The 24,256-nt window shown below is 41.0% G+C and overlaps 1 protein-coding gene across 1 annotated transcript in view; it reads left to right on the top strand.

The window, feature by feature from the left end:
• The window catches only part of LHCGR (luteinizing hormone/choriogonadotropin receptor), a 64,870-nt gene that overhangs the window by 1,366 nt on the left and 39,248 nt on the right, over window positions 1-24,256 (top strand). Inside the window, exons 2-4 of the mRNA XM_023223823.3 lie at window positions 17,599-17,670; window positions 19,677-19,751; window positions 23,126-23,200. Of these exons, the coding sequence (XP_023079591.2) occupies window positions 17,599-17,670; window positions 19,677-19,751; window positions 23,126-23,200 (222 nt within the window). The remainder of the gene's footprint in view (window positions 1-17,598; window positions 17,671-19,676; window positions 19,752-23,125; window positions 23,201-24,256) is intronic.

The raw sequence follows: 24,256 nt of genomic DNA, 5'->3' as shown, positions 1-24,256 counted from the left end.
GAAGGAGACCACCCCCTCTGCCATTTCCTTTGAGCCCCCAAGAGTCTGTCAGGGACCCCTTTAATGGAGGAGACTCACCCTCCCTGCCAAGCCAGGCTTCTTCCTGTGGAAAAGTTAAAGGCCTTCTGGGAATAATTGAGGTTGAGAGATACAGTTTAAGGGTTGAGGGGTTTATATTAATTAGTTTCCATTAATTATCTTGTCAGCTCCATTCCCTGAAGGAATGGACCATGCTGATAGAATTTATTTCAATCAATCCACAAATCCATGGAATAGGCCTTCCAAGTTCCAGCCCTGGTCCGTCTCCGACAAGCCTGCCATGTTGCTCTTAAGAATGACTGTACTATGAACAGACTTTCTCACTTGCCTGCTACTTATCATACAGATTAGAAGAAACTGAGATCCAAAGAGAAGGAATAACTTGCTCAAGGTCCCACAACTATTGAGTAGCAATTCAGGATTTTATCTATTAATTATCTTTTTAAATTTGCTCATCTTTGTAAGAAAAACTACTGCTTTCTTAATAAAACACACACACACACACAAACGCACACTCAATTTCTTAGTACTGAGCAAGGACTCCCATTGGGGGCATGAATGCGTGGGCCAAGTCCCAGTTCCTTTTCAATTTGGCTTTTCAGTGAGATCTCTCAAGGGCTCCTGCTGCCACGTGCTGTTCTCAGGAAGGGACCCCCTTCCCAGGAAAAGGCTGAAGTTAATTTTTTTAAAAATCCCACTTTCTCCTGCTGCCTTTCAGCAGGGTTTCAAGAATCCTAGAACCCCTCAAAAATATTTGATAGGGCTGACTAGGTTTGGGGGTAGAGACCCTGAGCATCCACCACCAGGAACATCCTCTGCCAGTCATTTAGCCTCCTTAGCCAAGCGTGGTGACCCTCACAAGGTTGCATTTCCTGAGCACCAGATGGTTGAGAGATGCCCTCCTCTTTCAAGAGATGCCCTTGTCACTCTGTGGAGGTTGAGCCTATGCAGGCTGAAACAAGATAACTTTTGGTACAACATAGTGACACCAACATCCATATGACAAGAGAAGTGCATGTTAAGCAAAGGGAGGGTTGTTACTTTAAGGCAATATTTCTCAAAGTATGGTCCTAGCCCAGAAGTATGAACATCACCTGGGAAATTTTAGACTGCATATTCTCAGGCCCCAGCCCCAACCTACTGAATCAGAAACTCCAGGGGTGGGGTCCAGCAGGCTACATGTTAACAAGCTCCTCAGGTGATTCTGATGCATACTAAAGTTTGAGAACCAAGGCACAGCTCTCCAGGCAGGTATCATCTTAGATACAAAACAGTATATTTTAAATGTCTTTGTGCTGTACACTTCCCTTCCCTACCCCCCCAAAACATGCATAACACCTATTTATTGCAAAAAGGCAGAAAACTAAAATCCTAAACCCAGAGGCAGATGGAAAATAAGCAGAATTGAAGAAAGTTTTTTTATTTTTCCTCAAAGAGGACTGCAGGAAGGAATCCATGGAGGACAGACTGAAGACACAGGGAATGAGGGAGGAATGTTAATTGTTAGAGTCAGATCTCAGTGGTGGTAGGAGGAGAGCATCAGTCTAACAACAGAGGGGAAAGATTAATCTTAGAAAGAATAAGGATAGTTTTCAGTCCTGAGGGAAGAAGACCGTGGGTAAAGGAATAACTCAATATTACAAAGGACAGGAAAAGTGGACAGGTTCATACTGAAATCCTCTTTTCTTGATGTTGAATGCATGAAATGATAAACAGTAATTATGAGACAGAAAACTGCTATGAATGGCAAGTTATCAGTTCATAAAAAAAAGAAAGCTTAAATTATGAGGTAAGTCTTCCAGGAGGAGAGGATGTGGTCTTGCACTACATTATAATAGACTTTGCCTCTGCAGAGAGAAGGGGAGCACTCCAAGTTCTCAGGGTTGGAGGAGGCAAGTACCACAGAGCACCTTAGGAGTCAGCATCAGTCCCTCAATGGATGTTAGTTTATGCTTTAGTCATTTGGGGTCCTAGTAACCTTACCTTCTAAGACCTCCATCCGAAGTTCACTATTTGGTTTAAGAAGAAGAATAAAAACAAGGTACATGGATTATAGCTGCTTATCACTGCCAAGCCCACTGCTTACAAATTTTGAAAATGGCATCATTCAAATCTTTACTCCCCTTCCATATTTTATGTAAAACATAGGTATTTAAAATCTAAAATGTGATACAAAAAATAACCTCCCACATTTCATTCATTTTAATTGGGGAAAAAAAATGAAAGAAAAAATTGATTTAAAAAATTTCCTTTCCTTTCATATTAGTTCTAGGCAACTGGAAAGAGGAGAAGAAAAAAATCTCACCTTGCCCATGGTTATATAAAGATCTTTGTCTCTATGACAACAGAAAGGTTGATCTGCTTGATACGGAAACAGCTTCTGAAAAATATGTTAGTAAGAAAATGCTAATAATTATGGCAATTTCTTTTTTGCATGTTGTACCTACTGAACAGAAATTAAATTTTTAGACTTTGATATAAGACATAATCCAGAGGCCTTGGCAAGATATTGGCTTGGTACAAAAGTAATTGCCATTTCTTTCAATGGCAAAAACCGTGATTACTTTTGCACCAACCTAATACAATGTTCCTATCAATCCAGCGTTACTGTTTCCTGACATCTTTCTTGAGTGTCTTCCTCTTCCTCCCACTTGCAGTGTAAATCAGAGTCCAAAACAGTGTTCAATGCCGTAGAGGGATGTACATGTGAAGGGTGTGGTTCCTGTCCTTGAGAAGCCCACAATCTAAGTGGAAACACCGCCCCGCCCCAAGAGATTGGTACAGGTGTAGAGAGAGACAACGAGGCTCTAAGGAATTCACAGAATGAATTAATCACTGTGAACTGAAGGCTCCAAGGGAAGGCTTCATGGGCCAAGTGTTAAGAAGCTGAAGTGTGAAGAAGGAAAGAGGGGTCCTGGTGGAAGAACCACAGGTTAAAGTCGACTAGAGATTCCTTGCTGAGAACCAAGGAATAAGGTTGAATAAATTCTTCCCAGGCTTTGGGGAGGAAATATTTCTCAAGAGAAAACACATAAAGTTGGGAGCTTTGATTACTCAGAGGTTGTGCAAAAAGAAAAACAAAATCCCAATCTTGACTAATAAGCTTTCAGTGAAAGTCATTATTTGATGATTGGTTGCAAAGGCATTAAATAAAAACCATGATTAGGAGTCACTTCCCCATGAAGCCTTCCCTGATGCCCATTGCCCCACCCCCACTCTACCTCCAGCTTCCCCATCCACATACTCACTTCAATATCCTGGGATTACATATATTTTTGTACATATCCCACCAAAATGCAACCATTTGTTCAACATGTGCCTCTTCTGTCTGAGCAGGTTTCCAAATCTTAGCAATATTGACAATTGGGGCCAGATAATTCTTTGTTATGGGAGCTGTTTTGTACCTTGTAGAACGTTTTCCAGCATCCCTGGCCAGGAGCACTGCCCTCCCAAATTGTGACAACCAAAAGTATCTCTAGACATTTGCCAAATGACCCCTGGAGGGGGCAGGAGGCAATTCCTCCCCACCCCTTGGTTTTGAGTCATTGTGCTAGAGTAAGAACCACCTGAAGAAGTGTCATTCAACTCAGGGTTCCCAGAATTTCGCATGTAGTATAATTAAAGTGTTTACTGAGTTTCATGATTAAACTGAGATAGCTGAATAGGAGCAATTAACTTGTGCAAAAAAGAAGCATGTCTACATTAGCTAGCATGTATTGCATCTAAATGTTATTTTTTAAATCTCCATTTTAGAAAATGGGGAAGTGAGAAAATGCTATAGGTTCTGAAGGGAGTTATTTGTGTTATCTCAGCATCCAGGTCCTATAATAGAATTTGTAGGCTTCCAGTCTATCATTTGAATGGGAAATAGCAGACATATCAACTTCAGGGAAGCAAGACCTGAAGCTTACCTATATTAATATATTCCATCTAGATTGTTTTCATTTTATTTTTTTAGACTCACTCAGTAGGGAAGAATCAATCCCCAGCCCCAAGATTCCTTAATAAAAACAAACTGAAAAACAAAAACCACCAAGGCAGACTGAACTGAGACAGATGGGCTCCTGTTGTAGGACACAAGGTAGCAGCCCCCAGGAAAGAATCCACAGACAGAAAGAAGACTACCACACTCTTGCAAGTAAGACAGCTTGGCCCTACCCTCAGCTTTCCTAAATCTGGGCCAGCCAAAAATCTCAGAATTAAGAAAGTTTATGTCCTACCTCCCTAGCCTACCCCCACCACCACCACAACCACCCCTAAGGAAACAAAGGCCCAAGGTTGAGGTTAATCTTGAACCTTAGCTCTGACTCAGCTCTCGCAGCCATGCCTTCAAGGCAACTCTTAAACCTGACCTTGCTGATACACAGACTCCTCGGGAGAAGCTCAGGAAGGACTAGATTTTATCTGTTTAAAAACCACCCTGTTGGGGAAAGTGAATGATAGCCACTAGCAAGACTAAAAAACAAGCAACAGAGTTCCCAAAATCTCAACGCAAGTGTAGAGCCAAAAGGTTCACACACAGATCCCTTTGGCATTGGACCCAGCTTCCTCCTTGGAGAGCAATAATTCCTTGGGTTTTTTCCTTCATTTTTTTTTGTATTTCAAAAGCAGTAAGTCAGATTAATTCAGGGCTCCAGTTCTGCTCTTTTGCCCACCTCTATCTTCTTCCTAAGCCCCTCAGTTGGCTTCTTTTCACATCTTGAAATGAGGCAACAAAAGTCTCTTTCCAAAATATAATCTCCCAGAGTGGCTGCACCAAATGGTGTCTTGGCCATGTGTAACTCTGATCTTACACTTGAGGTTTTAAAGCCAGTTGAGTCACAGTGGTGAAGAGAAGCCCTGCTGCTCACTTCCACAGCCGAGAGGGCTGGCTCCATGGGAGCATATGTGCTTTGTTCCGGCAGCTCCCCTTGGCTGCAGAAAAATCATACTTAATGCGGATTTTAGCAAATTCCCACCCAGCTTTTTTTCTTATGAAGGGAATTAAAATAATCCCTCCCACCAGACAGGTGGGCTTTCTGACTTGGTGGGCAGCTTCTAGCTGCTTCTCCACAGGGTCCTCATTTACTCCCAGCTTCTGCCTCACTGGGAGATGACACCACCTCCTGGCAAACCACTCACAGCTGCTCTCTATGTCGCCCTGAACCTCAGCTCCTTAATGCCGCCTCAGCCACATTCAGAAAAGTACAATTTATAAATAAAACTCAACTTTCAGAATGAAGATTTAATCCCTTGCTGCTGTTACATTTGTCCTTGACTCTGATGTAATGAGGTTATGCTACTCCTGGGTTCCTAATTGCACCTCATGAGTAGCAGCAGACAGCATTTCTGAGCCCACAGAGGTGAGGATGCTCTGGTGTGACAGGGTAGGGTCCAATGCAGTCCCCGAATTATTCAAACTGATCAACAGGACAGACTGGGCAGAACTGGGTTCTAGCACCAGGTCTCCTTTCCATAATTTGCACTGTAGGTATTGGCTCAATGATAAAATCCCTTTGCTGTCTGTAAAAGGGACGTGAAGATTCCTGTCCCTGAGTGGGGCCAGATATAGTGAAGATAAATGAGACAAAAAAAGCCAAAAGTATGGAAGTACAGTTTTCACATAGTTACAAGGTATCATTGTAATAATCTGATAATGCAGAGAAGACTAAAAAACCCACAGCCCATATGTGAGGTTGAACAGTAAATATCTGTCATCCAAGGGGCAAGCCTGATGGAACAGTTTTGTTCCTGGGAGGTGTTAATTAGAGAAAATGACCTACTAGGTCTTCTCAACCTGGAAAGTGAATACATTAGAATCCCAAAATAGCACAGCTTATTATTGCCTTGAGTCTAATTTCTGGCCTTTTCAGCCCAGACTGAGCTGCTTCTGACACATACCTCCTAATACCTGAATATAGGCTGTTTTTGGTCGTGTCTGCCCAGCTAGAGCATCCAAACCCATTCTGGATCTTTTCCTCCCCTCTTTCCCCATCCCTAAGCCTCAGACTGGACACACAGAAAGCCTTCAGGTGAGACTTGTCGGCCACTCTGGAACTATGTACTGAAATGTACAAGATAGCGTGCAGGATCCAAAGACACCATCTCTGCCCTCCAGGAGCTTATAGTCTTCCAGATGTAGAAGAGGTATCTTCTTCTTAAATGACTACAGGGAAATGGAGAACGTGATAAATGCTAGACAAAGGTTATAAACAAGATAGGAGTTCAAAGCAGGGAATCATCTCTTCTAGCCAGAGTAACAAAGAGGCCTCAGAGGAAGTGTCATTTGAACTGTGTAGTGCTCTAAGGCTCATTCTCTATAGGGGCAACTGGGCTAACATGGTTATCCCATAAGCTCAGTTCTGGCCAACTTAGAGAGGCCACTGAGGAATCACTATTCAAAGCCTTCGGTCCTCTCACTGAGCACCAGCATATGCCCTGTGTTTTGGGCTGTCCATAGAATAGTATAATAGGATTACTTCACCCTGGAAACCTTGGGTGGGGCTCTGGATAAGTCTTTTTTCATTTGCAAGCACCAGATATCAATTCTGACCATTTTAATCATAAGAGATTAACTTAATAGAAGGATAAGGAGGTAGAAGTATGCTGTGAAGATGTAAGGATAATATCTGGCATCTTAGCAAAAGGAGCTCAGGGAGCTTCTCCCTAGATTTACAAGGAGTCAGTTCCAAAAACGACTCCTCTCTGTCCCTCTATTATAAATTTCAAATTCCCAAAAGAAGAATCTGACTGACCCAGGCACATTCAGCATAGAATCAATCTGCTCAGCCAGCAAGATTCTTCCACCATAATGCGACCAGCTCTGAGGTACTTCCAGAGAAGGGGGCATTTTTGATACAGGCAACCTCATAATGGTGGCTACCAGAGGGGATGAGCTACTAAAAAGTGAAGGCACACATGCCAGTAATTTCTTTTTTTATTATTATTATTATACTTTAAGTTCTAGGGTACATGTGCATAACGTGCAGGTTTGTTACATATGTATACTTGTGCCATGTTGGTGTGCTGCACCCATCAACTCATCAGCACCCATCAATTCATCATTTATATCAGGTATAACTCCCAATGCAATCCCTCCCCCCTCCCCATGATAGGCCCCAGTGTGTGATGTTCCCCTTCCCGAGTCCAAGTGATGTCATTGTTCAGTTCCCACCTATGAGTGAGAACATGTGGTGTTTGGTTTTCTCTTCTTGTGATAGTTTGCTAAGAGTGATGGTTTCCAGCTGCATCCATGTCCCTACAAAGGACGCAAACTCATCCTTTTTTATGGCTGCATAGTATTCCATGGTGTATATGTGCCACATTTTCTTAATCCAGTCTGTCACTGATGGACATTTGGGTTGATTCCAAGTCTTTGCTATTGTGAATAGTGCCACAACAAACATACGTGTGCATGTGTCTTTATAGCAGCATGATTTATAATCCTTTGGGTATATACCCAGTAGTGGGATGGCTGGGTCATATGGTACATCTAGTTCTAGATCCTTGAGGAATCGCCATACTGTTTTCCATAATGGTTGAACTAGTTTACAATCCCACCAACAGTGTAAAAGTGTTCCTATTTCTCCACATCCTCTCCAACACCTGTTGTTTCCTGACTTTTTAATGATTGCCATTCTAACTGGTGTGAGATGGTATCTCATTGTGGTTTTGATTTGCATTTCTCTGATGGCGAGTGAGTACCAATCAGGACATAGGCATGGGCAAGGACTTCATGAAGTCTAAAACACCAAAAGCAACGGCAGCAAAAGCAAAAATTGACAAATGGGATCTAATTAAACTAAAGAGCTTCTGCACAGCAAAAGAAACTACCATCAGAGTGAACAGGCAACCTACAGAATGGGAGAAAATTTTTGCAATCTACTCATCTGACAAAGGGCTAATATCCAGAATCTACAAAGAACTCAAACAAATATACAAGAAAAAAACAAACAACCCCATCAAAAAGTGGGCAAAGGATATGAACAGACATTTCTCAAAAGAAGACATTCATACAGCCAACAGACACATGAAAACATGCCAGTAATTTCAGGCACTTCAAACCCATTCTAGGCACAGTAGCTCATGCCTGTAATCCCAGCTCTTCGGGAGGCTGAGGCAGGTGAACCACTTGAGGTCAGGAGTTTGAGACTAGCCTGGCCAACATGGTGAAACCTTGTCTGTACTAAAAAATACCAAAACATTAGCCCGCCATGGTGGCTCATGCCTGTAGTCCCAGCTACTTGAGAGGCTGAGGCAGGAGAATCCCTTGAACTGGGAGGCAGAGGTTGCAGTGAGCCGAGATTGCACCACTGTACTCCAGCCTCAGCAACAGAGCAAGACTCTGCCTCATAAAAAGAAAGAAAAAAGAAGAAATAATAATAATTTAAAAAAGCACGTAGTATATCAGTTTCAACCAGCTTTTACACATTTACTTTTAAAAAAAGTTTTTAAGTGTTGAGAAAGAGAAGCTTTTAATGAAAGAGCTTCCTGAAGCATATCTGCAATGTCACTGCCTTGACAACATAATATTCTCTGCTTCTGAAAAATATTTTCAAGAAATTATTAGAGGTGATACAGACATTCCCCAGGGAGAATCCAACATGTAGTTTTATTTACCAGAGTTATTCTTGTCATGTTATCTTATTGCTAGACAAATTCTAGTTTAAGGAGATAGAGATTGGGTTATTTTGCTTTGTTTCTTTAGAAAACTTTAAATGGGTTTTGAGTAAGGGCTTAGATATACTTACCATTTTCCTCTAAGGCTTCATATTTTTAATTTACTTGTTGTACAAATGACTTGAAAAATCCATTATCCAGGAATCTTCTTAACATCTTGGTTTACATGATAACTCCTCACACCTTCTTGGGTGCTCTGGAATGGCTGTCTTAGAGGAAAGTCACTCAAATTGCACTCTCCAATGGGAAAGTTTCAACTCACTGAACATTAAAACAATCAATGCTCAAATGCTAAATCTGCAGAGTGGCTCTCTAGAGTTGAAATATTTATTGGAAGGTTGTTCTTTATCACATCTTTAAAAGGCTATCAGAGAGGCCTAAAAGAGATATCTGAGCCCAAAAGAAAGGTACCAATTGAGAATATATATTCTCCCTCTCAGTTGTCCTAATCAGAGGAAAGTCAAGATTTAGGAATAAGCCATAAGTATGCTATAGACTTAAAGGTGACTGACCCATGACAAACAGAAGAATCAATTCCAAAATCTGGAAACTACCCACCCCTACCCCCTGCCAAGGAAATAGAGATGTCATTAAATATAGCCTAGGTGACCTAAATCGTTCACAGTAAGCAGCTGTGAGTTATTAATAAAAATACTTATTGAGTCCTTATCTTGTACTGCATGCTATATTAGTATCATGTAAATACAGATTTTTTAGATTATACATATTTTATAGATGTGGAATGAAATTTTGATTTGAACTCAGGCTGGCTCCAGAGTGTGCACTCGTAACTACCACACTATGTGGCTTCAAGAAAGAAAGCAAGTGCCACTGGTGATGAAGACCCATTCCATAGAGTATATAGTGCTTGAGATGGACCCTTAATCTGGGGTAGAATTTGACCAGCAGAGAAGGGAGATGTGCCAAACAGTAGGAACTGTGAATGACATCAGGAAAGTGTGAGTCAAGTTCAGGAAGTACAAATAGTTTGATTTGTCTAGGGAGGTGCTATTCAGTAGAAACATAATGTGAATCACACAAGTAATTTTCAGTTCTCTAGTGCCCACATTTAAAAAGTTTTCAAAATGTGAAATTAACTTTAATAGAACATTTCATTTAGTCTAGTATGTACAAAATATTCTCATTTCAATATGCTATCAATACAAAAATTACTGAGATATTTTATATTCTTTTTTCTTACCAAGTCTTCAAAACCTGGTATTCATTTTATACTTACAGCTTATCTCAATTCAGACTGGCCTATATTTCAACTGCCCAGTGGCCACATATGGCTAATGGCTGCCATATGAGACAGTTCAAGTCTAGTGTGTTGGTTACATGAGGGCAAGAGTGAGTGATACAACTGGTGAATAAAGATTGAGTCTTGAATGCAAGGCTCATTTGTAGATAGGTTGGCCGAGGGGGAGGCACAGAAGCTGTTTGACATGAGAATGACATAGTAGGAGTTGTCAGGAAGAGTAATCTAGATTGGTCAGGGGAAAGCAATGATGGAGTGAGAGGAAACTAATTAGGAGACTCTAGAATAGTCCAGGTGGAAAAAAGAATGGCCAAAAGTAGCAGTGGGTAAGGAATAAAGGGGCTGGAAGCAAGAGACAAGGTGAAAAGCAGAATCTACCAGGGACTGGGTGTTCAATGGGAGAACAGAAGAAATGTTTGCGCATGGCATCTGGTAAATTCTCAAATAATATTGAAGGGAAAAAAACAGTATAGTAATTAAGTGTAGAGGAGGATAGAGGAAGAGAAAAATCATTCTGGTAGGCTCCAAAGCTTCATGGAGAAGCAGGGATTTGAGCTGCATCTTGAAACTGAGTTATGTCCTCAAGAAGCTGATGGCTCTTTTCAGGAGGCTGTTTTCAAACAAAAAACAGAGGGTCATGTAGTAGAGTGTATCAACAAACATCCAAATGAACAGTACCGATGTGACTTGATTGTTGGAGGACAACAGCACCAAACCAGGAAGGAAGAAACCAATGCTTTAGTCCAGATCTGCCTCTGAATTGCCATGTGGTTTCAAAAAAAGTCATTTCCCTTTTCCTCAGTTAAGATTCCTTCTCTGTAAAGTGAGGGGTTGGACCAAATGACTTGTAAGTAGCCCTTTCACTCTGACTCCTTGAGCCTAATACAGTAACTGCAGGGAGCCATCAACAATAATCAAAACCACCTGGATGTATTTTTAAAGCCTGTTCCAAAGTTTTCTGGTGTAAAGCTTAACATATTGGATGTTCAACTATACAGACTTCATATTTCAGTTAACATTGAAGCCTCAGCTCCCTCTAGGTAAATGCTGAAGACAATAGGCCAAAAGTGAAGACATTCCCTGTAATGAAGCCACCAAATGGACCGATGCCTTTGAAAGCTCAAAGATTTAAAATCATTTGAAAAGAGGAAAGCTATTTTTATTTTATTCTAAGATGAAAGCAAGTTTATTACAATTGTGAGCAGCTTTGAAAAGAACACAGAACTTCTTAAGACACTGTTAAGTGTAGAGCAAGATCTTAATAAATATAAAAACACCAAATTCTTTTGAATTTAAATAATTAAATAAACTTCCTCCCATTTCAACAAGTTCATTAGGCAAAAAAACTTTAACTGTCTCTGATTTCTCTCTTTTTTCCCTTCATCTGATTTTGTAGTGTTTTAGAATTCAGAATGTAGCTCTAGCAATAAACTCATTATCTGTGGAAAATGAATTGATGTTTGTAGCTTTCTTAAATCAATAATGTAGTTGGCATTTTTAAAAACAATTAGAAGGTAGTGAATAAAAATATTTCACTTCTGCCATGTGTTGGGCAGAAGGAAAAGTAAAAGCTCTGGCAAGTGACCAAAGACCCTATACAGTCTTTGGGGACTCCAGATTGGTGCTGTATTTCTTCCCTGGCTCTTCTCTCCCTTTGCTCCTCCTCAGCCTGAGGGCCTCAGAAGGCCGCCCTGCCCTGGGAAACATCTTGTCCTCAAGCTCTGAAAAACCAAGGGGAGGTGAGAAACCTACAGTTATAATTTGCTTTATGCAGTACCTGTCCTTAAAAAAGAGAGAGTGTGTCAATTGAACTCTATTTTCCAATCACCCAGGGAGTTTGCTATTTAAAGTAACCCTGCAGTAAATCCTTCTATAGAACAAAGATATCTTTGATAGTGCATATGTCTCCCAATTGATAGGTCTTTATAAGCAAGGATTTCCAGATTTTTTTAAATTTTTAATACATATAATGTACAAAACAAATCTGTTTTCTTCAAGGGGGACACTAGAGCCCTCCTGACTGAAGCTCTCCAGGTAACATTAGTTTGAGGATTAGTTAACAAAAATTAAACTCGACAAATTGGCTCCTTCCAAGGCCATCTGTGTTATTAAACTCAAAAGAAAAAAGAAGAGGGGCCGAAGCCCCAATCCTGGGTACCCAGGAGACATTAGAAACCACTAAGGAGGATATGATAGGGTGGCATTATCTTCTTTAAGGTAACTAGATTTATCTGGATGCTGTAAATTTTCCTGTCACTGGACTCTGACACAGCTGCACTGAGTGCTTGGCAATTGGATTTGGCTGGGACGGGGATCAAGTCAGGGCCCAGGTAAGAATTGACAGGAAGAAGCCCTAAAGATAGGATGGTCCTTCTGAGTAGTCCCACCTGGAGGCAAGGGGGCTGAGCTTTTATTCTATACATTGTCCAGTCATTGGATGAGGGCTGCCCAAAAGAGAAGACATAATCCTGGGTAAGGTAGCAATCTTGGTCTGTGTATTGGTCCATTCTCACACTGCTATAAAGAAATACCAAAGACTGGGTAATTTAAAAAGAAAACAGGTCACTTGGACTCGGGAAGGGGAACATCACACACCGGGGCCTATTAGGGGGAGGGGGGAGGGGGGAGGGATGGCATTGGGAGTTACACCTGATGTAAATCACGAGTCGATGGGTGCTGACGAGTTGATGGGTGCAGCACACCAACATGGCACAAGTATACATATGTAATAAACCTGCACGTTGTGCACATGTACCCTAGAACTTAAAGTATAATAATAAAATAAATAAATAAATAAATAATAAAAAGAAAACAGGTTTCGTTGGCTCACGGTTCAGCAGGCTGTACAGGGAGCATGGCTAGGGAAGCCTCAGGAAACTTACGATCATGGCAGAAGGCAAAGGGGAAGCAAGCACATTTTCACGTAGCCAGAGCAGGAGGAAGAGAAAGAGGAGAGGTGCTACACACTTTTAAACAACCAGATCTCATGATAACTCACTCACTATCATAACAGCAGCAGCAAAGGGGAAATCTGCCCCATGATCCAACTGCCTCCCACCAGGCTCCACCTCCAACATTGGGAATTACAATTTGACACGAGATTTGGGTGGACAGACACAAACCACATCAGTCTGTGAGCATAATTCTAGGACAGCAACTCAGCTGAGAGTTGCAACCACCCATTCTTTCCTAGCAGTTGGTGAAATTGGTGCCTCCATACTAAAGAGTGATTTGGGTAGCCCACCACAGTATCCACTACAGAAAGTAACCCAACTCTACTGGGCAGTCACAACACAGGGTCACCATCTGTGCCAAGAGGCCCAGTTTGAAAGTTAGAATGAAGCAGTAAGAGATACTAGCTTGATCCTAATCAGAGAGCAACCAGGAACTGTTCTAGGGCAGCAGTGTCCCCTAAGGGGTAGAGACACAGGGATCAGGATCTGGTGATTGAGAAGAGAAGGCAGGAACTAAGAGAAGCCCTACTCCTAGATGGATTCTGGGGAGACCAAGCAAGCTGCAGGATAAGAAATCAAGACAAAAACAAACACCAGCATAGCATGTGGGGAGGCATTACAGGTGCACTCCTGCCCTCCAAATATTAATATTATTGGGTCCAGTTTAGACCATGCAAAATCCTCGCCAGAGTCATGACCAATCACAAGATCCCAGCACTAGGGTGAATGACTTAATTCCAGCCCTAAGGAGTACAGACTGCTTCGATTTCAACTTTAACCCACAACCAGAAGGTTGGGGACCTGCAGATGGGATTAATGAGTAGATGGAGGCTCCAAGCTGATGAAGCGAATGCAGCCTTTGTAATCCAATTGAAGCATTTGTTTCAACATCTGTGGCAAAGGCACTCGGGCAAGGTGCCACCTGCGTTGCATCATCAATTTATTTAAAAACAAAAGTTCTAAACTGCAAAAAAAGACTGTGAAAATATAATAAATTTAAGTAGCTGCATAGTTCCACAGCCATATTTTTCCACAGCCATCTCACCTTTCAAGAGAGAGCTCTCCACCCTGCAAGTTTAACCTCGTATTTGCCCAGTAACCCTAATTCTTTACCACCCATCTGAGGTGCATAGTTGTGGTGTGTCACCCTCTTTTGCCGAGACAGAAAGGGCTCTGTCCTTCCTTTATTTTCCTTGCTTTATGCGTAGCTTTCATTCCTCTTTTGACCCTGGAGAGCAGAGCTGCTGAACTGTCCTTGCCTTAGGCATTTTTGCCCTCAGTTCTCCTTGGCTTCTGCTCTATATCAAACGATACCAACTAGACCTTTCCACAATAGTTCACAAAACTACCGGGATACAAGTATGCCTAACTTCAAAAAAAAATGAAGGAAAGGAAAGGAAAGGAAGGAGAGAAGAAGGGAGAAAGGAAGGAGGAGGAAGAAAGGTAAGCAAGCAGGCAGTCAATACGTCAAAATAAAACTTTTTATTTTCCATTTGTCTCTCTAGTAGAGAGGGTTAAGTTGGTCATATTTCTTCATTTAAGTAACATTATCACTAGTCCATTCAAAGTCCCTCTCTGTTTTTAGTTATTTATTTTATCTCCTTCTCCCACTTCTGTTCCTCTCAACTCACCTTAGGTAACAATCCTAGCATATGTTCACGTGCAGGAGGAGGTTAATATCTAGTGTTTGGTGTACATATATTTTAATTCTGCAAACAGTATATTATATCTCAGTAATTTCTTGTTTCTCTCAGTCCCATGATTCGAAGATCCACCCATGCTACTCTGTGTGCCTTTAGACTCTCACTCCTACATGCTCTCTTATTCAGTTAGGTGTGCACTGTCCAAATTTTATCTACTCCCTCACCTAGTAATGGACACCCAGGTTGCCTCCAATCCCCTGACGCCACAATGCTGTGAAGAAAACGTTTGTAAAAGATTCCTTTAAGTATCAGTTTGAGAATTTTTCTCAATGTATGTATATAGGAATGGAATTGCAGGGTTATTAAGATCATTGTTCACATTGCTAAAAGTTTCTGGCATCATGGAAAGAATCATAGGTGCATCCATTAGAGAGTGGGGTACCTTCAAAGGGAGTACATTCAAACAGTTATTAACAAATCATAAACTTTATTAATAAATTCTGGAGACAGACACTTGAATGTTTAGGAACTGCTACCAATCAATGACAAATCAGAAATGAAGATGTGACATTTCTGAAATAAAAAATATAAGTCAGTAGGGAAAATGGTTTTGGATTCACAGGACCACATTGTCTGTGTTGCCTCATGGGAACACATCTGTTGTGAAAAGCACAGTGCACCTGCCTAACCCCACCTCTCTCCCCATTCCCTGGCCCCCAGGACTCTTTCTTGACCCAGCCACATCAACAAAGTCACCTGCTGTTCACTTGGTGTCTCTTTTTAGAGGAGGCTCTAGTTTCACTCTCCCCACTGCTGCCTTTCCTGCTCTGCAGCATCAACATCAACTCTGCAAAATTTCAGCTTGCACCAGGGCTGCTTCTGTAGCCACTGGAGATTGCCATTGCATGATCTACAGCTTCTTGCACTTCTGTCTGACCTTTGCTCCTCATCCCTCCTCCCTACATCAATCAAAAGCTCAGGCAACCTCCCTGGTCAAATCTGAACCAAACTGCTCCTCTGGGAGTCACACCATGCCCCCATTTGGAGGAGGAGGCTGCCTGCTGAGGGACTCCAGCTTCTGGGCTCCATGTGCATGAATAAACAGCTCTGAAGGGTTCTGTTGAAGCTTTTATGTTAAACACTCTCCAAAATATGTTCCACACTGCATTATCCCCAGCAATAAAGATGCTGGAATCAGAATTTGGCTGTCAGTTTTATTGATGCTGCAAGGGGTACAGTGGAATACAGCTTTCTCTTCTGGAAATTTATTGGTTTGGCAGTGCAGAGAGCAATAAAACTGTGTTTTTAATCAGGAAGCCAAGCGAACATGATTCCAGAAGAAATATAGGAAGCAAATATGCCATCACAAGAAGATTTCTCCCCACACTGTCCCTGTTCTTCTCGGATCCTCTGTTAAATAAGTTTAGGTGTTAAACAATGTCCTTGGTGGGAATGTCTTCGGGAATAGAATCAGAGACCAAAGTTGGATTACTTTCTCTAGGTTATATCATTTCTAAGAGATTATTGAGTGAAAACATTTTTCTGAAATGAAATTTCTGAAATTCCTCTCCATTAGCACCTAGGGAGGAATGGCTGGTAAACTGCTTTGCGGAAGAAATAGAATGTGACATGCTTCCTCTCAGGAGAAGCAAGGCTGCAATGCTTGTCCCTCCACCTTGCTCACCAAGACACTGGATTAAGAATGACATGCTTTGGCCAGTATTGCACAGGGAAAGGATGTCTGGAGTCATTCTGCCTGGTTGTAACCTTGTTCAGTTTACTTAATCTCTTTGTGACCCAATTTCTTCTGCTATGTAAGGGAAATACTCACCTCACACCACTGTTGAGTGAGTAAAATAAGGTCACAAATGGGTGTGTATAACTCACACAGCAGCTTAGAACTGTAGCAAGTCCCTTCTGGGACTGTAAGAAATCTTACTTTCATCTGCCCATCATGGAGGTGTTCTTTCTCAGCAGCTTAAAGCAGTCTCTGCTGCATAGACATGTTAAAAATAAGACAGCATCTCTCACCTTTGTTCTCATATTCCTGATACTCACATACTCACTTCCCACCTGAAATATCCTTGCCCACTCCCTTCCTCTCTGCCAGTCCTTGGGCCAGAACATTAAACCATTGTAGATGCTCAATAAATGTTGGCTGCATGTTCATCCCTGCCTTGCAGTTGTTTTCTCCTGAGTTATCTTAACCTCCAGTTCCTTTATCATTCACACATCATCCTATACTGGTTTTGCATTTCTGAGTGTCACTCTTTTCTCAAATCTTAAGTACAGCATAGCTTTTATTTCAATTTCAATAATATTTAGATGGTTCCTGTGGGTATAAGTGAATGCCTGAAGGAAATGATCTCATAGATATTCCCCCAAATGACATGAGATGCCCATGTGAGTTAACCGTAGGATCAAAGTTGTCTGTTTGGGATAACATTGAAATAGGCTACCTGGGAAAGATAGTAGAGATCAAGATGGGAGTATGTTCTTAATGAATCTCCTGTTCTCCTGCCTGCATAATTTCCAATTGTATTTTCATCATTCATTTCTCCACTCTGCTCAACATAGTTGTTGTCCATTTTCCCAACCAAGTCTATAGGATCACTCTACAACTGTTTAAGTATAGATTTGGTGCCAAGCCCTGTTCTTTACATGGATTATCCAGATTAATCATCACAATGACCCTGTGAAGCAGGAATTATTAGTGCAATTTTACAGACAAAGAAACTGAGCTGGAGGGCTTAAATAATATGCTTAGAATCACACAGCCAGGTAGTGGGACAGCGAAGATTTGAGCCCAGGTGTGTCTGATCTCAACATTCATGATCTTAACCACAAAATTATACACTCTTTGATAAAAACCAAGAATAGTCATGGCACATCCCTTCACCGATTTAAGTTAGAATCCTGAGCCTGAATCCAGTTCTCAGGAACTCTGAAGTCTCTGTCTCTCATACACACACACATTTTATTCATGAACTTAAAAGGCAACCTATCATAAATCTTAAACTCTTGGATTTCCTTTTTTCTTTTCTAGATCACTTGCCTACCTCCCTGTCAAAGTGATCCCATCTCAAGCTTTCAGAGGACTTAATGAGGTCGTAAAAATGTAAGTCAATTACTGCATATCAAAAGACATTCGTAATTGGAATAATGAATTTTTTCTAAGAGAAAACACATTTGAAAGGGGATAATTTTTCTAGGAAAGAAATTGTGTTTAGGATACTCGCATATTTTTACCTTTGTAATACAAATAATAAATAGAGACCTTTGAAGAAAAGGTATGATTTTTAAGAGTCATTAAAATCCAGATAATTAACCTTGCTTCAAAGAACTGAATGCATTTTGTAAGTAGTGATATATCTTTTAAGGAGAAAAAAAGATAGATTCCAATCATAAAAATTCTACTTCTGCTGCAGCAGCTATTCCCTTGTGTCACATTTTTAGATAACACCCACATAGGAAAAAAAAAAATGTGTTGGAAGTTTATTGTGCATCAGAAGATAATCTTTGTATCTAAAATATAAGTATATAACAAAAACAGTATTTATAACTATATTGATGAAAGGCATTTATCAAAAGTGTAAAGTACTTGGATAATGCAGTATGATCTCATGTTTGTCAGACATAACTTCAATCATTTGTCTGTGGGTTTCAGCTTCCAGGACCAAAGTTCCCATACTTGGAGAGAGAATGTTCTCAAGGGCCCAGTATTCCAGCATCTTTCTTAATATTAGCCTGAGTCAAAGGACTTCATGGCCATTGAGTTCCCACAGTGCATCTCTAATCTTAACAATCCACTCGACATTGGAAGCAGATTTGCCTCTCTAAAGAAGATGCTACAGCATCGATCTTAGCTCCTTTGGGAACCTCTATTGCCCTTTAGGGTATTAGTAAGCAATTAGAATATTTAAAATAATGCCTCAAGAATTACTGCATATTATAGGAAATTCACTGCCGGTTACAGACTTGTCAGTTTACTTGAGCCTAACCCACGCTTTTCTGCTCTCAAGTTGGAATGTTGAGTTTTGATAACCTTTAATGCATGAAGACCTCCTACTGAGAAAAGCAGCTACACTTAAATAAGCAAACCAATAGGTGGGAATAAGATGAATCAGCCCAAGAACAATCCATTCCTGTGTTGTTCAGAAAAGACATTAGCTACCTTAGGCTCTGCTTTTCTGTGGGCTAATGCTCTCATCAGTCTGAAGTCTTCAGTGAGCCTTAACCTCAGAAATAAGCAAATGTACAGTTTGTGAATTTGAGACTTTTTTTTTCAGCTGGCAGGAAATGGTAGCTTATGTTGGGATTTTAGGGTAACACTGACATTACCTACATGCTTGCAAATCATATATGACAAAACTGGTTCCTTTATTTTTGTGTTGTTTTCAAAAAATTCAATTATTACTCCATTCACCTATTCATTCATTCATTTGTACTCTTAACTCTGTGCCAAGCAACATAAAACCACCAGGGATTCAGAAGTGAATAGAATATACTCCTTGTCCTCAATTTGCTCACAAGTGAGAAAAACAGTCAAGGAAGTAGATAATTATAATTCAGGATGAATACCATGTGCAAGAGTTGACCACCTTGCAATAGCCTCAGCACAAGATTTTGGGAAACCAAGGGTTAAGAGTTATGAAACAATTCAACTCACATTAAAGCCTCACTAGAGTGACAGAATTGGGACCCAGAGATCCATATCCTAGTCTTGAACCTTAATATAAATACTATTTGACTCTCCTTTCAGGGCTTTAATTTCCAGAGCTGTAAAACAAGGGAATCTGACTAGATTTTCTCAATGGGCCTATGCAGTTCTAACAATCTGTGACTCTGAGCCAGAGATAAATAAGAGAAAAACCTGTCACATAAACAGGGGTTACCAAAACTTGCATTTCAACTGCACCTGGGTTGTAGGTGCCCATCAGTGCTTCTAAATCATACAGTGTTAGGACTGTATGATTTGGGGACAACTTGCACATCCTTGTTCTTTTCAGGGGGACACAGTGGAGTCCCCAGTTGTTGGGTCACACACACACATCTCATTATCATGCAGACACGGTCATTTCTTTCATGTTTCTTTCTCTTTTTTCCCCCCTCTCTCTTCCCTAGTGAAATCTCTCAGATTGATTCCCTGGAAAGGATAGAAGCTAATGCCTTTGACAACCTCCTCAATTTGTCTGAAATGTAAGCATCAGCTAATAGACAGTTTACTGCTGTACACTATTACCCTCGCTGGCTGGAGCCCACTTGGTATTTGTATTCAAGCATCCACTGCTAGGAATCCAAGAGGAAAAGACTACAGCAATTACTAGGTCTGGGCAGGCAATAATTTTTCTCACGGCAGTGGCCTGTAGGTTGCTATGGTGACAACTGCTTCTCCCTGGGAGCTGTATAAATTCTGAAACATCACAACACAAAGATAGAAATTAAAATTGACATTGTGAAGTCCTGCCAAGTAGCTCGCACCTATGGAGGGTATGGAGTACTTGGGAGTAGTGGGAAAATGTGGAAAAGAGCTTAGAGATCATAAGTTGGTTTTTGGCACATTCACTCATTCAGTAAATGTTTCTTGAATACCTACAGTGTAAAAGCTCTCTAATAGTCATGTGTGTGTTGGGTTTGTTGGGTTTTGCTGTTGTTATTGTGATGTTTTGGAATTAACTCTTAGAAACAACACTTGCCAAAGTATCATTTGCCCAAAATATCACAAAAAGGATAGGAAAAGACTGGTTCAATTCAGTTCTCAAGTGATGAATCTGTGGCCTAAAGAGGTTAGCTTACTTGCCTGACATCACACAGCAAGTTAGCTCCAGAGCTGGAATTAGAAATCAATTCATGTCACTTCTAAACCAGGCCCCCTACTGCTGCTTTGTGTGGTCCAAACCTGAGCTTCCAGAAGAGCACTCAAATTTCACCTACTTTGGAGTTTCAAAAGTAAGGGAAGGGGAAAAGTATTAGCATCAAACATTTTTTGAGCTCTTGTGCTTGGCGTTTCTTCTATGTTGTGTCACTGAATCCTCACAGCTACCATGCAGAGTGGGGGTAATTATCCCTTTTGTCCAGGGGAAGGAATGGAGGCTTGGAAAGGCACAGAAACTTGACCAATGTGACACTTTAGACCAGGGGTATCTAAGCTTTTGGCTTCCCTGGGCCACAGTGGAAGAAGAATTGTCTTGGGCCACACATAAAATACACTTACACTAACGATAGCTGATGAGTTTTTTTTAAAACTCATAATGTTTTAAGAAACTTTACAAATTTCTGGGTCACATTCAAAGTCATCCTGGGCCACATGTGGCACGCAGGCTGTGAGTTCAGCAAGCTTGCTTTAGACCATGGCAGGACTGGGATTCAATCTCAGACTGTCTTACTTCAAAGCTCCTGCATTTTCCATTATGCCACAAGGTCCTCCTATAAATGATCCAATGAATAATTACCTAAAGAGAATAATTAATAGGTAAGTACATGAGCAACTACCGTATGTCCAATACAGGGCCAAATGCTATTGGAATACAGAGGAGATAAAATATAAATGTCCACCACGAGATGACAGTGTAGCCAGGGAAGTTAGACTACTCACCAGTTACAGAGAAATCCAAAATAATGAGTAAGTGCAAAAGACATAGTCTGGACTTAGCTGAGAAGCAGAATCACACGTGGGGCTCATTACAATTGCAGAATGATAGTCCTATCTCAGACCTGGAAAGCTGCAGTTTTAACAGACTTCCCGGGTAATGCTAAAACACAGCTTATATTGAGAACCACTAGGGCAGCTAATGATAAATAAAGCTTCCCGTGATGCAAAGCCACATTCATCAACAGAAAGAAACATAAAGCACTCTCAGGGAAAGTTTATGGATTCCCAAAGAAGGCCCTAAGACTAGCATGCTAGCTCCACGAAGGCTCTTTTTGCTTTGTTCACAGCTGTATTCCTAGCACATAGAACAATGCTTGCCACATGTAGGTGCCCAATAAATGTTTGTTGAACGAATGACTGGGCTAAGGTCAGGCCCCAAAATGCTTTTATTAAATTTCTTTTATTTATTTATTTTAGTTACAGGGGTCTCACTCTGTTGCCCAGATTGGCCTCAAATTCCTGGGCTCAAGTGATCCTCCCACCTCCTTCCCAAGTAGCGGGAACTACAGATGCAGGCCACCACACCCAGCCCAAAAGATCTTTAGAGATAAAAGTCCCTTCCATCCCACCCACATAAGGCCGTATATGGCCTATGATTGCTTGACTCAGTTGTAGAAATAAATACAACAAAATATCACTCACATCTGGAGAATCAAAAGGGCTGAGAAGATGGAAATAGGCACAAGTGATGGGTAACTGTAGTGTGGTGGAACAAACACTAAACTGACAGTCAGAAAAACTGGGTCACATCCAAGTTCTGCTACTTCTCAGCTGTGTGACTAAAGACAAATCACTCAACTTCCTACTTTCAGCAACTATTATAACTACCATTAACACTGGTTGAGGCCTTACTGTGAACCAGACACATATATTTATTCCTCAAAAACAACACTATGAGGAAACCAAGGCACAGAGAACTTTAAGTGATATATCTAAGGTCATATGATCAGTAAAATCAGAATGAAAAACCAAGTTGACTCCAGACCCCATGCTCCTAATCAATACACTGCATTTTCTCTATAGAACAAGGTAATTATTATTTCCTCAGGTGGCTGTCACCTGGATTAAGGAAACCAAAGGCATTTACTGGCCTTTTATTGAATACAAAGTAGACAGGACTTAGCAATGGTGACTACTTTTTATAGGGTCACAGTAATTAGGGGAATGGGGGAGTCGGGCGGGGAGGGCAATAACACCACAGTGGTTTATGGCTGTACCTTTATACTTTGCAAAACCCTGCCTCTTGTTATCTCTACCTATTCTATTACTTAAAACCTACTAACCTGTGAGGCAGGAAGACTATATAATATTATTATACCAATTTTACAGAAGAGACACTAGCTCAGGGAAGTTAGGAGGCTGGGCATCAACATACAGCAAATTATCTTGAGGATGAATATAAAATCCCCCAAATTCAAGCCTCTGGCCTTTGCCCTATGCCATTCCACAGACTGGTGCCCCTCGGTATAACTGCTCATGTGATTGCCAGCCAATATGAAGAGGACCAGTTTGCTTACAAGGGAGAGTAGGTAATTTGCTCATCTCTCCTGAGAGAGGAATCTCTCATCACCCTCAGTGTGCGGGGTCCACAGTGGGGCAGAATGTACTTGGCCAGGAGCCCTGGGTGTCGGTGCTGTCTGTGGTGGGGGATGGGGGGAGGATGCAGAGACAGACTCCCTGCTCTGATCCTTATACCTGCCTCTTTAGAAGCTTGAGAGCAGTGCTTCCTGGAAATAGCGAACTGGCTCTCACCAAGCCATTTCCATCCCTAGAGTCGCTAGGGGTCATCCCAAGCATATGAAGGTCACCGGCTTTTGCTGATGCCATTTTCAGCCAGCAACTTCTGGTGACCACAATCTCACCCATTCCAAACAATACATATCTATTAAACAGCTGCATTTTTTCCCCTCTCTCTTTACAGACTGATCCAGAACACCAAAAATCTGAGATACATTGAGCCCGGAGCATTTATAAATCTTCCCCGATTACAATACCTGTGAGAAATTTCCCTTTTTAAGCAATTGGGGAGGGGAAGATGGGCATCTGATGAAAATCAAAACAAGGAAAAGGTTGGAAAGATTTTGTTTAACCATATACACGGCACTATTTGCATGTTCCTCTTCAGCCTTCTGATTTAAATTTAATTGGCATTTCTTGTCAGCCACCATGCTGGGTGCTTTTGTATACATGTAAGTGGTTCCCAACATTTTATCTGTCCTAAGCCCCTGGGAAGAACATCACCCCTTTGCAGTGATTTTCAAGGTTGACTGTGGGTATGGGAGATGGAGGTCATAACACTTTAAAGAGGGTAAATCAGAATCTCTGAGGTGAATAGAGAATAGGTGAAAGTGAGAGTGGCAATTCTGATTTGACTCTCATCACTGTTTCAGAATTACTGATCTCCTGCATCTCATGTTTTTTCATTTGTTCATTAAATGAAAACTTTTTAAGTATTGCCTTAAAGTAGACACTATGCCATATAAAGTAAATCATTATTTTCCACTTCCCATTAACTCTGTCAGTTAGCATTAGAAATTGAGTACCACTGTAGCCTTCCACAATCATTGCCTTGCCAGCAATACCAAAATTTCTGAAATCTATGAATTTATCACTATGGATCTTCTCACATATCAAGTCATCCCTATACATAAAGAAAAATTTAAGCCGCCCTAAAACAGACATCGTCTCTTTTTTCTTTAAATTTCATAAACTCCTCAGAGAATGTAAAGTCCACCTCCCATCACTGCCCAAAAAAAGGGAAACAGAGAGAAGGGACATCTTTCTGGTATTTCACGTCATCAGTCTTGCTCTGGGGCCTTCTACAAGAGCTGCTACTGGAACTGGCATAGCTCCTTTGTTAACTCTAACACTGAACAATTCCAAACTCAGGTGTTCTGCTTTTCCAAACCTACAGGGTGTCTATAGGGCATATAAGCATACGGTAGCATCAACTACTTTGAAAGAACATAAGGAAATCCCAGAACCAAATTTGACCACTGCGGCCCTTATTATCTAAGAATAATTGTATTTATTATATAGTATTTTCATCCAA

The sequence above is a fragment of the Piliocolobus tephrosceles genome, chromosome 15 (genome assembly GCF_002776525.5).
Source record: "Piliocolobus tephrosceles isolate RC106 chromosome 15, ASM277652v3, whole genome shotgun sequence".
Classification (NCBI taxonomy): domain Eukaryota; kingdom Metazoa; phylum Chordata; class Mammalia; order Primates; family Cercopithecidae; genus Piliocolobus; species Piliocolobus tephrosceles.
The sequence above is the reverse complement of the archived record's forward strand: the minus strand, read 5'-3'. Positions and strand labels throughout refer to the sequence as shown.